This window comes from Lytechinus pictus, chromosome 7 (genome assembly GCF_037042905.1).
Source record: "Lytechinus pictus isolate F3 Inbred chromosome 7, Lp3.0, whole genome shotgun sequence".
Classification (NCBI taxonomy): Eukaryota; Metazoa; Echinodermata; class Echinoidea; order Temnopleuroida; family Toxopneustidae; genus Lytechinus; species Lytechinus pictus.
The window spans coordinates 33,291,676-33,312,783 of record NC_087251.1 but is presented as its reverse complement, the minus strand read 5'-3'; the positions used below and the strand labels follow the sequence as shown (position 1 = coordinate 33,312,783).

General features: G+C 34.9%; 1 protein-coding gene across 2 annotated transcripts; it reads right to left on the bottom strand.

Moving 5' to 3' along the window:
- Positions 1-261: 261 nt before the first annotated feature.
- On the bottom strand, positions 262-19,321 carry LOC129265251 (CSC1-like protein 2). Of its 2 annotated transcripts, XM_064101439.1 has the most exons (9): positions 19,232-19,321; positions 18,144-18,340; positions 17,869-17,928; positions 16,926-17,088; positions 16,169-16,274; positions 14,518-14,685; positions 9,472-9,638; positions 7,598-7,654; positions 262-1,559 (listed from the first exon to the last, which is right to left on the bottom strand). In XM_064101439.1, the coding sequence occupies exons 1-9, from the start codon at positions 19,280-19,282 to the stop codon at positions 1,497-1,499; spliced, it is 1,032 nt and encodes a 343-aa protein (XP_063957509.1). In that variant the 5' UTR covers positions 19,283-19,321; the 3' UTR covers positions 262-1,496. The 2 variants fall into 2 exon arrangements, with proteins under 2 accessions (XP_063957509.1, XP_063957510.1); XM_064101440.1 differs by lacking the exon at positions 7,598-7,654.
- Between the last annotated feature and the right edge of the window lie 1,787 nt (positions 19,322-21,108).

The following is a 21,108-nucleotide window of genomic DNA, read 5'->3' as shown; positions in this document are numbered from 1 at the left end:
TTACAGCATTATTATTTTTTTTGAGGGCCAATTCCATTTCGCTTTATCAGTAAAAAATAATTAATTATAAATAATATATGAAATTGCTGGTCGAGATAAAAGTTTGTGGGGATCAAATAACCTTCAAAATGTTTACCTGTAGGGCTATTTGTTACATTTTGGAGCAGAAACTCAGCTGATGCCCCAGTGGGTGTTCTATGCTAGTCTTGATACACCTTTAAGGGTAAGCACAGATCTCTCTTTTTTTTTCTTTCTTTCTTTCACACACTCAGGAAAACGATCCACTGTGACTGAACAGCTTAAGTGTCATGGCTGCTTGAGGAGGGAATGTATCCCGGGGGAGGATCACCCCGGAGGATGGAGTTACTCCAGCCATTTCACATCAGCCGAAGCAAGTCAAGTGATCCATGGTATTCTTTGATGCAAGTTACCAATATCAAAGTAATTTGGTGAGATCCTTGCATCCAATGACCAAATGAGATGCAATGTTGGGTAATAGCCAACGGGGAGGGGGGGGGGGGGGGTTAAGAAGAGGAACACATGAGGTTAGTTATATATTCTGGTGTATTCAGGCAGAGGAGCAAATATTTGGTCAATTTTCTCATGTTTTTGAAGGATGAGATAAGATGACCCTTTCTCTGCAAATGTGAAGAAAAGGTCAAATAAAACTTCTTGTTCTTTATGTTTTTTTAATTTATACCCAATCTATTTCTTCCTCCATTTTTTTTTCTATTATGAGGTCTTTTATGTTAAACTTTGATAATTTTTAGTAAATAATGCATAAGCCCAATATCATAACTGGTTCATCTTTCTACATGGACATCTGCTGATCTGAAATATCATCATATTTCTGTATCTACCTCAACTTTCATATGGTTACTTCATATTTCTTTTTAGTTTCAAATGGTGTGAAAAGTACATTTAAGCTATATGTACATTTCATTTATAATGTTAAAAATTTTCAGCGTTCTTTTTAACAGGCTGAAGAAAAAAAAATCTATGGAAAACTATCCTGGATGTTCCTGGACACATTATAGGCAGGAGAATCTCTTTCTTATGAGATTTCGAAAAAAAAAAACTAACTTTGAAACCAATTTTGCAGTAACATAATGAAATTCTAGAAACCTCCTTTTGGTTCATATTTTTCTATACATATCTGGATTTTTTTTACCATGTCAATTATATTCCATCATCCTCCATACTTACATTGTTTTTTCCTCTTCTTGTGTCAAACAAATTCAACCTAGAAATCTATAATTTCAAAATCAAACTACTTCACAAATCTGCAAGCTTAGCTAGTGAAGAGAAAGAAAAATTGTAAGAAGCACATGTATTATAATTGATACACACATCTTGGCAAGTGCAAGACGGACTAGCAGAAATCAACATTTGCATCCTGGTGATACACATAAAGTTGTGAATGATAATTATTACAAAGTCCATGCTAAATATGGTTGCAATTGAATCAAAGAGAGATTAATCAAGAGAAAACAAGTTTAAAGAACAAGCATCCCACTTGCCTGCAACTCATCTGGAATTGTACTGCTAGGTTCATCTGGCTGCATGAGTGAAGTTAGCAGTAAATAAAGTGACAAGTAATTCAAGAACTTAATGTTAAAACACAAGTGCAATATAAATGTAAGACATGTATCAACCCAGTATTTCAGATACATGTATAGCTGATAAAAAGTCAGATCCATGGTATGTTAGTGACATTAATGTATGCGGGATCTTACATCACTCTCCATATATGCTGAAAACGGAGGATAAGAAATGAATTTGAATGACATTTCTGCTGAAAGACGCCACATACAGCAGCACTGACTTTTATTAAGGCATCTAAATTGCATGATATTAGTAGGATTATTTAAATTTATTATTCAAATTATATAAATACTGTAAATCATTAAGAATATGAGGGCATAAAAAATCCCTCATTCAACATTCTCAAACACCAATCTTATTCAATATACTTCAAGAAAATTTAAAACGTGCTAAGAAATAAACTGGAAGGAAACCGCAGTATGCATGGCTGACAGTTTATACCACTATCTATTGAAATGTTCAGATGTTGTGGGCTTCCATTTGTCAATGACATTTCAGATGCAATCTCATTCTTATCCCTTCTACAGTCTAATGGACCATTATGCATAAAATGTGGTTAATGTCTGCCATCACTTTGCCGAGTGAGTCATGGTGAGGAAGGATTCTTGGTGGAAGATTACTTTTTTTGGCCTAAAAAGGATTTGATTCAATTTTACATCACTTCTGAGAATGAGTTGCGGAGATGGTGAGCCCATATACTGAATCGCATTCTCCGCTTAAACATCGCAAATACGCTCTAAATTGAGTGAATAGTTCACTCCTTGGAGAGTGAATAAAATTCACCAGATAACGAGAGAATTGCACTTGTTGTTGGTTGGATTTCACTCTTTTTAACAGGTGAAACTCGTGTGAACCATTCATAGGTTCCATCTAAATTCACTCCAAAATGAGTGATCCTGACGTCAATGCCAAAAGTAATGAAAACAAGTAAAATTTCACTCAATTTTTCAGGAAAATACAAACAATGAGGTCCTGTTTTTCAGCTAGCATTCTTGTATTTGTGTGTGTATCTTTCTCACTCTCTCTCTCCCATTATCTCTATTATAAAATTTAACATACATGTAGTCCACAAGATTGTAAACAAGTGGAATGCCTCTGGCCGTCTCACCTGCATCACGCGATTCAATATAGCAGCAGTGCTGATTTTGAAAACTACTATAACTCGCACAAGATGTTCAGTGATACTTGGTTACTCTTATTTCCACGTTTTATGAACTAGACCAATACACTTATAGAGATATGATGGCAATTCAACAAATACCCCCAACGTGGCCAAAGTTCTTTGACCTTACATGACCTTTGACCTTGATCATGTGACCTGAAACTCGCACAGGATGTTCAGTGATACTTGATTACTATTATGTCCAAGTTTTATGAACTAGACCAACACACTTTCAAATTTATGGCTGTAATTCAACAAATACCCCAATTTGGCCAAAGTTCATTGACCCTAAATGACCTTTGACCTTGATCATGTGACCTGAAACTTGCACAGGATGTTCAGTAATACTTGATTACTATTATGTCCAAGTTTCATGAATCAGATCCATAAACTTTCAAAGTTATGATGGTAATTCAACAGATACCCCCAATTCGGCCAAAGTTCATTGACCCTAAATGACCTTTGACCTTGGTCATGTGACGTGAAACTCATGCAGGATGTTCAGTGATACTTGATTAACCTTATGTATAAGTTTCATGAACTAGGTCCATATATTTTCTAAGTTATGATGACATTTCAAAAACTTAACCTTAGGTTAAGATTTTGATGTTGATTCCCCCAACATGGTCCAAGTTCATTGACCCTAAATGACCTTTGACCTTGGTCATGTGACATGAAACTCAGGCAGGATGTTCAGTAATACTTGATTAACCTTATGGCCAAGTTTCATGAACTAGGTCCATATACTTTCTAAGTTATGCTGTCATTTCAAAAACTTAACCTCAGGTTAAGATTTGGTGTTGACGCCGCCGCCGCCGTCGCCGTCGGAAAAGCGGCGCCTATAGTCTCACTCTGCTATGCAGGTGAGACAAAAAGCAAAATATTCAAATGAATGGTCTATATAAGATTGGGATCTAATTAAAAAACAAATACAAATTCATTTAGGAGCATCATGTGCAACAGCCTGAAATCAATATCATTCTACTGTGAAATAATGAAATACAACCTAATGTGTACCAAGATTCATGTAGACTGGGTGACACAGGGAAATGAATCATTCAGCATATATGGCTTGGGGAGAGGGATACCCTGCCAGTGAGCAGCCTCAAATTGGCAACTAAATTGTAGAAATGAGAACTGAATGACTCATGATGATTTCAACATGAAAGCATGAAATATTAATCTATGCTAAAATATAAAATTGATTAAAGTCACCCAGCAAACATTAGTTTTAGCAACAAAAAGAAGCATTCTAATTTGGGTTTTATTGCATACTGGTAATCAATATTTGAAGTACATAATACATTTTATCTAGGCATGGAGGTGGGGGCGGGGGCAATCCTTCTCCCACCCTTGGTAATGAGGACTTGGTCTACTCCACATATATATATATAATATATCCATCTTTAATCTTTGATGAAATGATTCCATTGGGGAGGGGGTGGCAACAATCCCTCCCCCCCCCCCCCCCCGGTAATGAGAAACACCATGTCTTTTCCACCATAATACATCCTCCTTTAATCTATGCTAAAATGGTTGCATTATGTTGTCCTGAACACACGGCCCCTCTTTCGACAAAAATAGCGACGAATAAGGAGCGGAAAACGGTCCATGGTTAATTTAAGCTATGTGACAAACATGCATCAGACCACCACCACGCTGATGTCAAGTTTCATTACGAGGTGCTCATGCCACGTTGTTAGGATGTAAATTAGCTGATTGTCTCCAATTGAAATACACTCAGACTCTAATGAGAATTGGAGGTCAGACATTTTAAAGCACGGACTTTCTGCCAAGGTTACCTCTATCTAATATATTCTGTACTTTCCCTCTATATCTTTTGTCTATGAAAATTATGTACAGAATGTATGATGTTAGTCAAATTCTCACATGAAAAAAGTGTCTTCCACATAACTGTGTATGAAACGCAATATTTTTTTTCTCTCTCTCTCCTGTGAACCCTTGTACATGTAGGTCATTGATAATTGTGGTTCAACATTCCAATTGCCTTGATTATTATTATTAGGTCTTTTATCATCTCAAGACTTAGTCATGCATGTTGAATGTGAACCCTACTGTAATGTATATTTCATCAAAGTATTTAATCCTTAGACATTATAAACCTGTCCAACAAAACACTTAAATTAGAAACACAGACTATTATTTTAATGAATTGAAGTGCCCACACAAACAGACTGGCAAATTTTAAACTTCAGATGGCGCTGCTCAGATATCAAACTGCTCTTCTGCTCATGCATGCACTTTCATGTGTACTACATGTACATATACAATGACGCACACATATTCCATTGATCATTATTATAAAGTAAAGTGTCAAATAAAGCTTGGAGGATGCAGATGAATCTCCTAAACACCCAAAACAATTTAAGAATTAAAAAATGTATTAATAATAATGATAAATGAATAAACAGATAGAAAATAAATATTGAATAAATAAAGAAAAAATAATAAGCAAATGAATAAATACATAAATAAGTAAATCAATAAATAAATGAAAATAAATAGAGAAATATAAATATAAAAAAATACCTAATGAAAATATACATCTATATTTTTCACTTTTTAGATATTCCATCTTTTAGTATGTGACACATGCTGATTGAAACCTTACAACCAAGACTGAAATGTGTAATTTAGTTAGTAAGAACAAAAAAAACCCGAAGGTACTTAAGACTTCATCTTATTCAAGAAGTCTAATTTCATTTTTAAGTTAATTGTATAATAATAATAATAAATGGACAGTGAATGAAATAACACAGAACGTTAGTTATGTAAAAATACCTCTACTTAAACTGAGACTGTCAGTTACAGACATGTATATGTTATCCATACTAGCTTGAACACCACCATCACACATCACATAATTTATTAGCTTGACCATAAAACTCATTACATAGCATAATGTTGCTCACATGACCTTCATCACACCACTAAATATTATTAATTGGATAATATGGATTGGCCTCAAAAGAGATCTGTATTGCCCAAATTAGATCATATGGCCATGAGGGCTGATGCCTGTGCCAAGGATGAAATGAACCCTATGAAGGTAATTATAAAATTCATATCATTGGAAAGGCAAATCCACTTTATCACGATTAATTTGAAGACAATTGTGAGCTAATTCAAGTTTGTCACAAAAAAGCACTGAGTTTCCTTATGCCATTCCTCTGTGCTTCACATTTCAATGATAAACAGCTTTTTAATCGTTCACTTCATTGTGCATGAAAATACAACTAAAAATACCACTTGAAGATGAAAATAAATAACAGTTGGTTAAATATTACACAGACATATGAATCATTAATTAGTACCATACATCACCACCCAGCTCAAGACTAGACTACAGGCACAGAGTCTTAGTAAATCTTTTATCACTAACACAAATAAAACTGCTGAGATGGACCTTCTGTACACAAGTCATTGGCAACTACTTTACGCTGCATATCTCGATCACTTTCCTTGATTGAGTGTTTGCAAAGCATTTTGGATCGTTCCTATAATAATAAGTAAAAACATATCCTAAGCTTTAAAATGGTATATAACTTGTCACGTAGTTCAAGAGAACTTCATGATTCAATGGTAAAGAGTATAAGGGACAGACTAAAAGAAATTCAGATTAAGTATATTGAGGTTCAGTCAAGCATGAGATACATTGCGCACGATTGAAACTTTTGCACCTCTCAGCACTCCGAAACATTGCTCTTCAGGAAATTATTTCTAATTGAATTTCATGACTTCATATTTTGATAATTGGTAAGATAATCGTTCAGATCATTTGATTTTCGAAAATTTGACTTTTGAAGCCTGAACATCTTTTCACATTATTTTGTTACAGGAAAGACTATCTTGCAACTCATAGGCCTGAATTCACAGTGGTTTTATATCCGTTGTTTGAAATCATGGTTTGTGCAAATTTCATGCACTGATTAGTTTTAATTCAGGGTGTACATGTATATTCAGGAAACGCCCTTGAATATTGAATGTGTGCATTTATCAGTGTGCTAAATTGACAATTGTTACTTAGGTTACAGCATAAATGAGCCCACTATTTTTAATTAACGAGTCAACTCTTCATGTTAATTAAAATATACAAGAGTTGGCTCATTAATACAGTGACCCTGGTAACAAGCATAAATATAGTACCCTCTGGCAAAAGAGAATGTTCATTATCGGACGTTCTCTTAATATACACGCTGAATTAAGCAAAATCTATGTATAAAATCTGCAAATAACTATGATTTCAAACCACCTTGGGCTTTAAGCTGGGTGATATGCAATCCCATAAACTAAGGTCATTATACATATATGAAGATTAATATATGAACTTGACATAAAGTTGTGCACAAAAATTAATGAACCCAACCACAAAAGGCACTCCTACATGCTGTATGAAGACAACATCACTGTCTACAATGTTCGGCGAGCCCAAAGAAAAAAACTTTATTGAATGTAATATTCCTCACCCGACTAAAACTAAAACATGGCAGAACTTGAACACTTCAAATATGTTCATTTTCTGGTGGGAATCACTAACTTTGGAGCACCACTGCATCTAAAACCTGTCAAAGATTCCAGTTACAATTGCATGGCAATTTTACCATAATGGTAATTTTTATTCAATAGGGTCCAGGAGCTATATTTCCAAACGTCATATGCCTTTAACTTGTAGTCCCCCAAACCCATGGTTAATATTAGTTAATATATTAAGGTTAGTAAATCAACCAGTTTATTTAGTAATCCTGGCAAACCAACACTGGTTATGACCACTCCAACCAACATCTAGTAAAATTGTTTTGTGATTCCTACCTTGTCGAGATGAGATAAGTCATCATCGTTACCAAATGAGTAAGACGGATGAAGGTACTGTTCCCAAACAAATGGATTACAAGTCAAGAAATTCATTTAAGACGTTACCATCTGAGAGTTCTTGATATAACTTTGGACAAGATTTTAATATTCTAATATCTTGATCTTACACTATGACAATTTTCTCCTCTATAATTACAAGATGCTACAGATTAAAAAGTCGTAAAACATGACATAAGTCTGTCCCTTAAATTAAAAGGCATACATGAAGGCCTACACCTTTTCACTTTTCTTCATTTTTGAAATTACTGACTTAATGGAAAATAACAACAAAATATAAGATTAACATATATATAGACAAAAAAAATAACTTGTTTCTTTTACCTAATTACTAGTGTCTGCTTTTTCTTTACTTCATAGCTGAAGATTCTATTATTCATCTACAAACTTTTCAACTTGTGCTAAGAAATTACTGTGAGTACAATAAGATACAATTCATGTCTGGGAGATAAAAGGACATAAAACTCGTACAGTATTTATAAAAAAAATGTTTACTCTTGCATTGAATTTCTCTCTTAACTCAGTACTGTTGAAGGCCGAATTAGATTATAAAATATTAGTTCAAAGTGAGCATAAGTCTCTGATTATAGCGAAAGTTTATCGCAACAAAAATTATAATAAAAACATTGGAATGCAAACAGGCATATAGATACTTAGCAATCTAATAGACAAATATATGTTTATGGTTTCTTTCATACTCCTTTTTCCTCCAGTGTTTGTTTGATAAATTCTTATTTACTGAAACACTCAGCCTTCCCAGGAGAAGAAACAGAAAAATAAAATATGTATAAATCAATACACAGAAAACAACATGAAATATATAGAACAAGCATGATTTCAATAAGAGAAAACTGTGCTCTGTGATAGCAAAAGGAAGTAAAGAAAAAAAAATTTCTTTGAAAGGGTAAAATGTATCTGTAAGTTAAACAGTCACAAATGTAATACTTCATGTATGATGCCTTGCCTGGCATGTCTCTTCACAACAGGATTAATGCACATGAATTAAAAATTGCCTACAAGGGATCGGTTGCATAAAACTTTTGCCATAAAAACTCTGACAATTTTTTGGCCTGAGTTTTTTAATGTATAAGTTTCAATGGCATAATTTTATTTGCCAGAGTTTTTGTTTTTTACGGCAAAAGTTATATGCTATGGGCCCCAGGAGAGCACATTAAAAAAAAAAAAAAATATCAGTATTTAAACTGTGGTTGATCCTACAACTATTGCTCCTCCACTAAATTCTAATAGATATAGGATTACATTAGGATTGTAATAGGAGTTTGAATCAGAATGATGTGAGGAGTAGGATAAGGGTTTGGGTTGGCATTAAGACTAGATTATGTTTGCCTAGGGGCTATTCCGTAAATATAGTCAACCTTTTTGTAGATCCGACCCCCATTTTTCTCCAGTTTTAATAAACTGACCAAGTCATGATCATCTGAGAGCATTACAGACTATCATAAGAACCAGAAATCAGAGACAGAAAATTTCATGAAGGCCTCACATACGTGGGGTTGAAAGTACATATTTTATAGAATTGCCCCTAATGTGTGGATTTTTCATAGGAGAAATTGCAAAAGAAGCAAATATTAAGGAACCTTACTTTTGCTATTAAATTTCTCTCAAGATATAGAGTTAGGATTAGGGTTGTAATAAATCAGAATGATGTCAGGAATAGGATTAGAGATTATATACTAGAATTTATACTTGCCTAATGTGTGGATATTTCCCTGGAGCAAATGAAACAGGAGCGAACGTCTCAGAAACATAATTTTGCTACCGAACAGAGAAAATAAAAAATTGGTCTATCTTACCTTGTGTTCAACCTCTTTCTCTTGAACCGGTTCTTCCTCGTTGCTGAATTCATCGTAAGCTGGAGGTACGTAACCCATCCAGATGTTGAAACAAACCTTGGCGATGTACAGTCCTATGGTCAAGACTAGGAATACAAATAATAGGATAGATCGAGGATCCACTGAACCTGTAAGTAAGAAAAGAGACATGAATATAAACAATGAGATTAATAAAGGATCAGCAAGACATCAGTCAAATTCTTCAATAAAGTTCAACATCCTCCAGATATGAAATGAGAAATCATTCTACTTATGCTGTTAAAATGCATTATACACTTCCAAGTCTTGAACAAAGTTGAAAGACAAATAAAATCACACATCAAAATGTTTTCACTATGATGATGGCCAATCTTATATAATGTCAACATGATTTCATTCTGATGTCATGAGTCAGAGAAAATAATGTAATAGGTTTGTCAGCAGAACTCTCGACAAAGTGTTTGCATAACTTTTTAGAAGAATGTGATGGTTCCACATGGTTCTTGCTTCAACAGCATTTATACTTTATATCCTATTCACTTAGGACCTTTTCATATGTGAATCTTGAATCATCATTGTAATGATGATTGCAGGTGTTCGTGATTTTAATCATGTTCTAGTTTGGTTTCACATGTGTTTAAAATTCGTCATTAGCCTTATTTTTCACTGGAATCATCATTCAAATTAGGATTTTTTTTACCGTGTGAAAGGGCGGTTAAACACAAACATGTTGCTTTAGCTTATTTTCTGGGCTTTATTACACCAGGAGGGTGTTTCACAAGGAGTTCAGTGTGACTTTAAGTTGCACCTAAATTCCTTCCCATTTGCATGTAGTATGATAAAAGGCATCACCTTATTGGTCAAATCATACTGCATATTAATAAATAAGACTGCGTGTTACAAATCATGTGCATGTCCACATATAAGCATGACTTTAAGTCATACTTCACTATTTGTGAAACACCCCCCAATTATCACATTTGCTTGACTGACAGATATCATGGCTACATGAGCAAACACTTGAGTGAACCAGGATCTATCCATGTGTCTTGGGTTTTAATTTCATTAAGTATAAAAAATATTGAATTCTGCAAACCCCAAAAAAAACATGCTTTGCCCCATTTAGACTTAAGAATATAAAACATTTTCTATAAGCTGTAAAACTATTTTATTTCTTTTAAAATCACTTCCTCAACCAAGTTTATCTCCTTAATATTTATGGGTAAATGGCAATATTCATATCTACTCCAATCAGATGGAAAACTATTTTAAATTATTTTATTCAATATTTTTTCAAGTACTAGGATAAAATAGTTTGCATGCTAATATTCAAAATTCATAGTGTCAAACATGAATTGTTACTTGCATATGCAGAGGACCTTATGATTTTGTTTCCTTTCAGCTACCATACCATACATGGGCATTTTCACGGTAACTGACATTACATGGCACAATGTTTTCACACCTTTCATTGTGTGTATCTCTAAAGGCCACCGCACACCTTACGACCCGACTGGTCGGCGACTGGCTTGCGACTGAGAGAGAGGAGATGAATCGCAAGGCAGTCATAAGCCTCGACACCGCACACCTTGCGATCCGATCTGCGACTCACACATGCGCTTTTTGCTTTTTGGCATAGCACCTGAGAAATTGCGCTTACTACTGCGTATGCGCGTTGTTTATCATAATACGCATCGTGCAACTCTGCTGTGTGATTGGCTGGAAGTTGGATTGAGCTTGCGATCCAGTCATAAGGATTCGACATGTCAAATCCTTCCGATTTTCCTTGCGACTTGTCTCTGACCGGTCTGCGACTCGAAGCTGACAAGAGTTGTGACGTCACATCTCCCCTCACCCAGTCGCAAGCCAGTCGGCGACTGGTCGGGTCGTAAGGTGTGCGGTGGCCTTAAAACAACAAATGATGGGAGTTTGCTTTTGATAGAGTTAATAAAGTGAACCTTGCTGTATACTCTGATACTAAGTTTTCCTATGTAACCACATTTTTTTACGCATCAGCAAGCAAAAATGTGTCGGTAACTGACATTACGCAAAAGGACATGCAATTTCAGGGTGTTCATTAAAATTGAAATATCTCATGTCCCTGAGTAGATAGAGTAATAATTTGAATATGTAAATATACCTCCGTTACTAGGTTAAGATGTGTCAAAATATTAAACAATTCGTTTTTGTCTTTTGGGGACTATGATAATTTTTCCACAACCATGCTGGTAACTGACATTAGGGTAACTGACATTACACTTAATTTGCCATAGAGATAACACATGGAAGTCAAATGTGTGGAATCATTGCATTGTATCTTCTGTGCAGGGCTTCACATGAAAGTGAGCTTGATGTGGAAGTATACCCGAGTTTTAAGGAACATTTCAATGAAAAAACTTTTTTTTTTCTTAATTCCTTTCTTTGATTTGAACATTTTTATCATTACTTGTTGGTAACTGACAATACACATTAACATTTACCAGTGCTATATGATTTTCAAAGGCATAATTTTCTTGGTACTTATATGTAAGGCTTTTTAAAATCATAAAAGTTTCATAATACTTTACATTTTTAATTATCAAAAGATAAGAAATGTATGTTTTACTTACTCGGGGGGGGGGGGGGGGGGGTGGGGTCATAGCAGCTACATGTTTTCCTATAGTAATTTAATATTGCATTGACTGTACACATGGATTTTTCTGACTATACACCCATAATATATTCATCAGTTTTATATTGACTTTTCAAACCTTTCCCTTCTCAAACCTCCCCCTCCCCTAAAAAAAGGCAAAATGAATAAGGGTCTCCTCCCCTAGGCTACATGTACCCCTCCCCCGAATCTCATGCAGCCATGTAGTTTTATTGATTTCTATTCTGGTCAGTGCAAGCAATGCTTGTTCATATCTGTCGGATTTCAATTCTCTTCATAATTTGTTTAATCATTTTCTTTGCTTATTTCTTTTATAAGCTGTCAACAAAAAATAAACTCCAGCTTCTAACCTGAAACTGAACTATTTGTAAATTAGAAAAAACACCACAGTTTTAGTAGATCCATGCAACATTGATCAGAACTGTCAAATTTCACTTTTCATCTATACTTGTAAACCAAAAACAAAATGGTATCACACATCCACACTACTAACAGGTATAAAAACCAGGAATTTACTTTTAGCGAGGCAATGCTCAAAAGAATCCTAGAAACTAAAAAAGGGACCCTGGAAATCCCCTTCATCACAATGTTAAGCTTAAAGGTTGGGAAAAGTACCCCTACCCCCCCCCCCGAAAACCAAACAAAAAATTGTCTGATACAAACAATTAGGTACTTGGTAAGTGCATGTACAAAACAATTTCATAGTAATTTTTTTTTGCACGATGGGAATGCAACTTCCTTCATAATTTCATATAGTATTCCTCGTGAACTATACCTTTTAAAAGTCAATAGCAAGCTCCTTCTGGTGTGACTTTTAAAGTGAAAGACTTAAATAACAAGTATACAATATTTCTTCACCATAAAATTGACCACATATTTGCATTTCAATATTGGTAACCAACGTTTTATCATGGTAACTGACATTACATCTCGGTAACTGACATTACATTTTCCACTTGGTAACTGACATTACATATATTTAATGGTACACTATGGCTTCATTGTTAATTGGTAATCTTTAATTTTGGTGTAGAAAGGAGGAGTGTTACCTAGAGAGGAAATCTACCAAGTTTCATATAATATATCCTCTTTTCCAGGAAATTAGAAAAAAAGTTCATGTTTTCGGTAACTGACATTACATACCATGATATCACATACTTCATCAATGTTTTTTTATCAGATGAATGAATTACTGGTGTTTCTTTCTGTGGGATTTTAAAAAGTGTTATAATAGCAAGCTAAATCACAGGCGAAAACATCATGATCAAACCTGTTCTTTAAAAATCTGTCAAAACAAAATATGTATCAATATACTATTTTCAACACTAATTTGTATCCATACTTTTGCAGCCATTTTGAAATAAAAAATGGCTGCCAGAGTCGGAAAAAAATTTTGTCTCAGAAACTTCAGGTCTTGTTTTATTAAAAAACTTAAAGCATTTGACATGAATATCAACTTGATTTTTTTTGCCTCTGTGTCCATCTGTGGTGAAAATGCCCACATATGTTTGAAGTAAAATTCAAAGAGCAATGTTAAATATCAAAGGCAAATAGAAACAAGGTTGCATTTCACAAACACCAGATCCGGAAAAAATCTTAAGGCAAGGTATTTCTAAATAGAAAATGGCTTGAATTTCCCATGGTACAAATGCCTTGGCAGTGTTAGTACAAGCGTGTCTGTCTTTTCTCATGCCTCCAGCCATAGCCATCGACGTATCAGTTTCGTCTGCCAAATATTGACTTCACTAGCACTGCAGGGCATGGTGCATGCGAACATTCATTTAAATGCAAAGTTCTCAAACATTTGCACATGACATTATCGTCTCGGTTAGAAATAGATCCAGTCACATGGAGATGGTTGGAGGAAGGGGGAAGTATGAGCATGATTCCACAATGGTAAGGTTTTCGCTAGTTTCTCAGGGGATATATACTATCTGTGGAGTGCTAGGAGTGTGGTTGTTGCATTGTATAGCTAAAGGAGAACAAGAGCCTAGATTCATTTAACTTTTGCCTAATTCATAATACGAGCATTTGCAATAAAAACAATCATCATCATCCCACTGTATCACTAGAATAATCACCTTCACAACCGTATAACTATCATCATTGTCACCATTATGATGATCTTTCTTCATCATCATTGTCACACCACCACCACCATCATCATCATCATCGTCATCATCATCATCATCATCATCATCATCATCATCATCATCATCGTCATCATCATCACCGCCACCACCACCGTACCACTATCATCATCATCGTGATCACTTTCATGATAATCATCAATGTACAGCAAATTGGTATTTGGTAATTGCTATCTATCCATTTATACATTCTATCCTACTTTCTAGCATAACTCAATGGATACTTACCAAGTCTAAGAACAGAAAAGAAGAGCACGGATAGCTGTAAGAGCATCCCAGCAATGACCACAAAGTTAATGGCACTTTGATGGATACCTTGATGTATTCTTGATGGAATGTAGGCAAAATAGATATTATATCTATCCACTAGATGCTTCAGCACAAAGTAAATCAAACCTGCAATGAATTATATTCATAAAAAGTACATAGATATGTAATAATGTTGGCAAAAATGCACTTTTATCATTTATTGTCATATCTTTTTTATGCTATTTCATAGACTTTTAAGAATAATAATATGATATGATATATGGTATCATAATTGGTAGGATTTCAAATAATCATAGATCATTTGTCATGCAATCCAGGTTCCCAGGTTCAAATCCCAGTCAAGGGAGTGTGATTTTCTCACATTTTTAAAATAAGAATAAGCATTCAACAATCTGATTTAAAAAAAATACATCAATGTCAATCAAATGTACAAGTAAATGTGTTCAAACTCACATCATAAATGATTCACCTATAAGTTTTAAAAGTGATCAATCACGGCAAACTACAAAAATCTGAAAATATTACCTCCATATCGTTATTATGATAAAAACTATGCCAATTTTAATATTTGAACAAATTATCTTTCACTAATTTGTAATAAATATTCTAAAGATTCTTAACCAAGAAGATAATATCACAAAACTCACTAATACCAAAATCCTGCAGTGTTTTCCGAACACCTCTTGATTTCGCCGCCCAATGTAGAAGGGGTCCTAAAGCTACGCACTCGATTTATCATGCAAAGAAATAGTATTTCCTGTGTCTCAATTTCTAAAATATGTCCATATTATTATAGGAAAATATGAAATTAAAGTGAATATAACTCTAAAATTCCAAACATTTGTTGGTTTTCTCTGCATTCAATGATTTATTGCAGCCTCTGTAGAAAAATTGAATAGGAATCGTTCGTCACTCTGCAGTCACAGTTCCACACACAGAGCTAGAGTGCGCATTTATTTTGCCACTGAAATTGCATGCGCAATGGAGTGGTGCGTAGCTTTAGGACCCCCGACCATACCAGATAAAACAGTTTATAGCCACTTGGGGTGTTATCAGTAGGTATAATACCACAATTATCTAACATCACTACGAGAACTTCAATTTGGTGTACTATCACTTTAGTCAATAGCCATTTGTTCTAGTATCACTTGGGCTGATTATTATTATTTTGTCTGATGATAACAATCTTCTAATGGCCAATTCTACCTACCTGGTACTACCTATTTCCTCTCATGACTATGTTGTCAATTATTAGGTCATGCACTCATTAAGATTAAGAGGTATTGGACAATACCTCTTGGATTAAGTGGGTATCGGACTAAATGAGATTAGCCATAGTGAAAATCAATGAGATGATAAATAGGTGTACATGGCTAATTGACCAAATGAATTTCAGAAATAATAGCCATGAACAAATTTAATAGAACAAAGTGAAATGGTACCCAAATGATCATCGAACAAGTTTGAATCAGACCAGATTGCAATTCAGCTAAATGCAAAACAAAAAGGGATAGAATTATTTTATTAATTTTCATAAACACTTCATCATCAATTCAGCTAGAACTGGCAGACATTTTATGTTTAATTAGAAATCTGTTATACAACTTACCAAATGGGGCAATAAGAGGGCATGTTATACTGTATACCAGTACAACAGTAAAAGTTGTTAGGATCCAGGCATACTGGACTCCATATTGAAACTCATACGCCACTCTCTGCAAAGACAAAATACAACATGAAATTACTCGCATTCATGATGTGAATAGTAGTGTTCGATATATTGCAACTACAACCGATTTCATTTTGTACAAAGACTTTCCATCAAACTCTGATAAAAAATTGTTTGGTATTATATAATGGTACCATTTAATGGAAAATGTAGTTTATTTGGTCCAATGACAATTGCTCTGGCGACAATTGTTCCACTATAAACTCGACACATTCACCAAATGACTAACTTCAGCCTGGGATTTAACACTATACCCTACCCTAAACCTAACATAAAACCCTATTGCAACCCTAACCCTACTTCTTTGATGAAATAATTCCCACAGCACTTGTCGCAGGAGCAAATGTTGTGTCACCGTTCATTTAGCCCCTCTACAGGTTTTGTGTATCTAAGGTTAGAAATAGGAAATATTCAATCTTTTGATGATGATCCACAGCATTTATATTGCCCCATATTTCTGATAAATCATTCATAAGCAAGGCTCATCCAATTAAGCTAATTACTACACATCTGCTGAAATTAGTGAGTTTTGAGAGACAATTTGCTATAATCAAATCACTTATATATCTACCAAACATAGCTTTTCTCATATTTTATCACTAGAATTCTGATATTTTTTGACCAGTAACAAACTCACACTTCGTTTTGTACTCTTTTCTGCCTCGGACCGTGTCCACAGCATGTTGATGCCATAGTAGAAGAGTTCTGGGAAGCGGATAAGTTCGAGGGCGGTGCCGATGAAGGCCGACGTGATGATGAAATTTACAAAGAAGGCTCCATTCTCAGGAAGAAATATGCATCTAAGGGTTGTGAATAAAAAAAAAGAGGACCACATGTTGAAGGAAAAATGTGACTTTGAAATGATTCATTTGTCAATCCATCTTCCATGCAAATTCATCTTCAGATAGTTCACAAGCAAACGCATCATTCTATTCATCATTAATTTTTAACTCAGCAAGAAATATATTGTCATTATCATAGCAATCAAAGTAGAACAAAGTCGTTTTATAAAGATGTTTTGGATTGTTCTTAGTTTTCCGTATTTTCATGTTTAGCCGATTCTAACGTTACTTTTATCAAATGGTGATTTGGATCCTAATCAAATGATAGGCTGAAATATATCATGTGACCAGTCTGTTATTTTAGCGAACATGAAAATTTGCTAATGACTGGTAGTATTGATTAGTTCAATTAAAAGGCCATTATTTTCAGAGAATGGTCTTCAAATAACAAGGATCCTTATCACTATTTTAAGATGTGTATAATACACATCATTTTGCTCAGTCATTTGATTACACACTTGACACCTTAGAAACAGTCCAACTGCTCCACATATCTTGTTAGTATCAAGCACTTTATAAAATGTTGCATTTTGGTATTATGAAAGTAAGAAACTCTACATTGAATGCTGGTTTCAATTTTAGTTGATGGAAATTAAGAACACAGAGGCCCATATTCTTTAAACCAGGGTTTAATTTAAACCTGAGTTCAGAATACGGGCCTGAGAGTCTGATTTAGCACCTTAAAGTTCATTTGTGAATTCATGCGTAACAGCTTTAGGAATAACATGTGCAACTTACCCCCATCTCATTTTGATCTCAGCCACACTCTTCAGACTGTATTCAAACAGAGCCTGAGCACTGAGACAAATGATAACAAGAAAAGAACATCAATTTCATGATTACTCATAATAATGCATTATGCTCTGGATTGGAGCGAGGCATATTCTTTTGAAATTATCTGTCATTAGTATTTACTTCCAATTTCTCAGCCTGTGAACAAGCCATCCATCAAATATTTAATCAAATTACACTCACATTTACACACAAAGTAAAGTCAGATAGAAAAGCATTACCTGGCAAGACCAAGAGAGGGCAGTATAAGGATCATGAGGAGGAGAAAGATGAATGTTTTCCTCATGATTGTATGGTTGAGTTTAGTACGTGTCCAATGGAACTCAAAGTAGTAGCTGGAGTAGACTACTAGCAGAGGCAGGAGGGCAGCGAACGTCCACAGAAGGAGGGTCGGCAAGAATTGAGACAAGAATGGAGACTGTTGTCAAAGAAAAAAAGATTGCTAGTAATAAACTTGCTTGAGAATAGGTTAAGATTGAGAATTATTACAAAGAAAGTTTGGCAGGTCAACTAACATCACAAACACTAGTGAACTGGTATTCAGTTTATGGTACTGTTTTTTATTCCATATGTACATAGTACATGTCCACAATAAGCCAGTGGAGGAAATATGTTATACAAATGATGCATGCACATGAGTTCATTAAGCGATCTATCCTTATGCGAGTTGAGGCTCTGTTCAATCCATTGCACAAAGCTGTTAGGCTGAGTGCAATGGTGCAAACACAGCCTCAACGAGAGTGGATAGGTCGCATAATGGACGAATGAAAACATGCATCATTTGGTTTATACAACGACTCATAGACTTATAGATTGTGTTATTTGACAATATAGAAGAAAAAATACAAAAGCAGATGGAATTCAAATATATTTTGCCTTTGTCTGACATTTCATTTTCTCTGAAAACATGATTATTTTTCCCTGTGTATTTCATTTTCTCTGAAAACATGATTATTTTCCCCGTGTATGAAAGCAGTTAAATGTTTTCGTTCTTTTGGGACGCGCTTTAATTCATGAATCTGAGAGCGCAGTCAGCCTTGTTGATGTGCTAACTTCGATGTGCGCAAACACACACACATACAAAATGTACATACACACACATGCTTAGTGGTACACACTAAGGGAGAGAGTTCAACCGTGCAATGGTAAAATAAAATTAAAAAATTTGCATGCAGCACAAAATGGACCAAATATTAAATGGCTTTAAACCAATCAAATGAATCTTTGTATGAGTTGTATAAATATGTATCTAATGCTTATCATTAACAAATAAATTGAAATGAAATTTAAAGTAAATTTGAATATCTACCTTTGCCTCAGCTATAGCATCTTTGTAGTTTGTACTATCCAGAGTGGTCATAATGACAGACGGTGTAGTCAGGAAGAAAAGCAACACAAATAGAGCTGAATAGAAAGCAAAACAATAACAATAATGAGCGTTTTCAATGTTCATTTCTATCAAATTACCATCCAACAGGCCTTTTCAGGACTAATCACATGGTGAACCGTTAACCTCTCCCACATTACCTGTACTACCATGCAAACCTTCAAAGATCACCTAATGACAAGCACATTTCAGTATTACAATTTCAGTGTAAATTTAAGAAATGGGAAGACTATTACAAAGTTACTCACGCATGATTTTTCCAAAATACATTTACAACAACCAAATATAAATTTGAAATTAGTACTTATAAAGTCATTCATAATTGCTTTTTATAAAAACTGTAAAGTGATTCTGAAACCTTGTAGAAAAATAATCAGTACATCCAGGTAGTATTCCCTTTTGTGTTGCTGGAAATACATTTTTTTTTAAATACACTATTTCATGTATGTTGTTCCATACTCCACATCACCCTTGAATCTTTGTCAGTTGATATCCCAGTATTATAATGTAAACAATAAACAGTGAGTCTCAGAACAAACGGAACCTGGATTCCCTGACATTAATTTTATCCAAAATGATTTCCCGGACCTTCCATTTTTAAAATGATATATGCTATTCCATTTAAATCATCAGAAGAATTTTTTTTAAAGGATACAACAGTTTGGTGTAAGAAAGGGGGTGCCTCATTAGCATTTATTTTGTATTCTTTGCTGTGATGTATGAACTGAAGACTAACGACGCAAGCTTCATGTGCAGCCTTGTACGCATGCGCGAGAGACAGCAAGATGGCGTAACATTAAATGGCAGACACTACTCTACATCGCTGTGCTATTATCTCATTATTATGTATCCCTTTAAGAACCACAACACAAGAACATAACAATTTGGCGACGAGGATGCAGGGATAAAAATGAGAGTATAGATTGGACTTGTTTTCCAGTTAGTGACATGCATTCCGGATAGCTTTTGGAAATTGGCCGCGGATATTGTCATGGACATTGTCATTGTCATTGATACACTGCAGTGCAAGCAAGCATAGTGTGATTAGACAATCGCAGCCTAGCCGTAATTTGGATGGCGGATGAATGTGGCTTGTTGAAATGGACGCTTTGCAGAAGCCTCACACCGCTCATGCCAGCCTATATTGAGACCGAGTTATGTAGTGTCTACAGCCCATAGCATATGCATAACATTGACAATTGCTGTAAATTATGCATAGCCCTAGATGTTACTTGTTAGATTCTACATTTGACTATTGACATAGTCATAGCAAATTGGAGCCAACTTCAAGCCAGAAGTCTCCAAAGCAGCCCAGCCCAGGCCCAGCAGCAATTAGCAACAGCCAACAGAGCCCAAGGACCAAGCCGAGGACCCAGCCGAGACCTCTTTTGCCCGTTTCAGCCCAGACGGTGTTGCATTCATTAGTCAAGTCCAGCCAAGCAAGTTTTGAGTCTGCAAGCCAGGACAAAGTTGTCGTGCCAAGAAGACTCAATACAAAATCAAGCCAAGCTGCATATGTAATGAATGAAACAGAAACAAAACATCAAAGACTTTAAGACTTTTTGATGGACTTATTATGAATAATTATAAACACAGCGTTTATTCATTATGAACTGTAGCTTAATCTAAGACTAAAGGTAAGATTAAGACAAATTAGTCCAGGTCCAAAAATACATTATATGGTTGTAATTGCAACGTGTTGGACTAAAGAATTAGTCGAAACATAGATCTGGTTTAATGTAACAAAGTACCGTACATGCCCTGGTGAGTTGTTACACTGGTTCAATTAGGTAGTATTT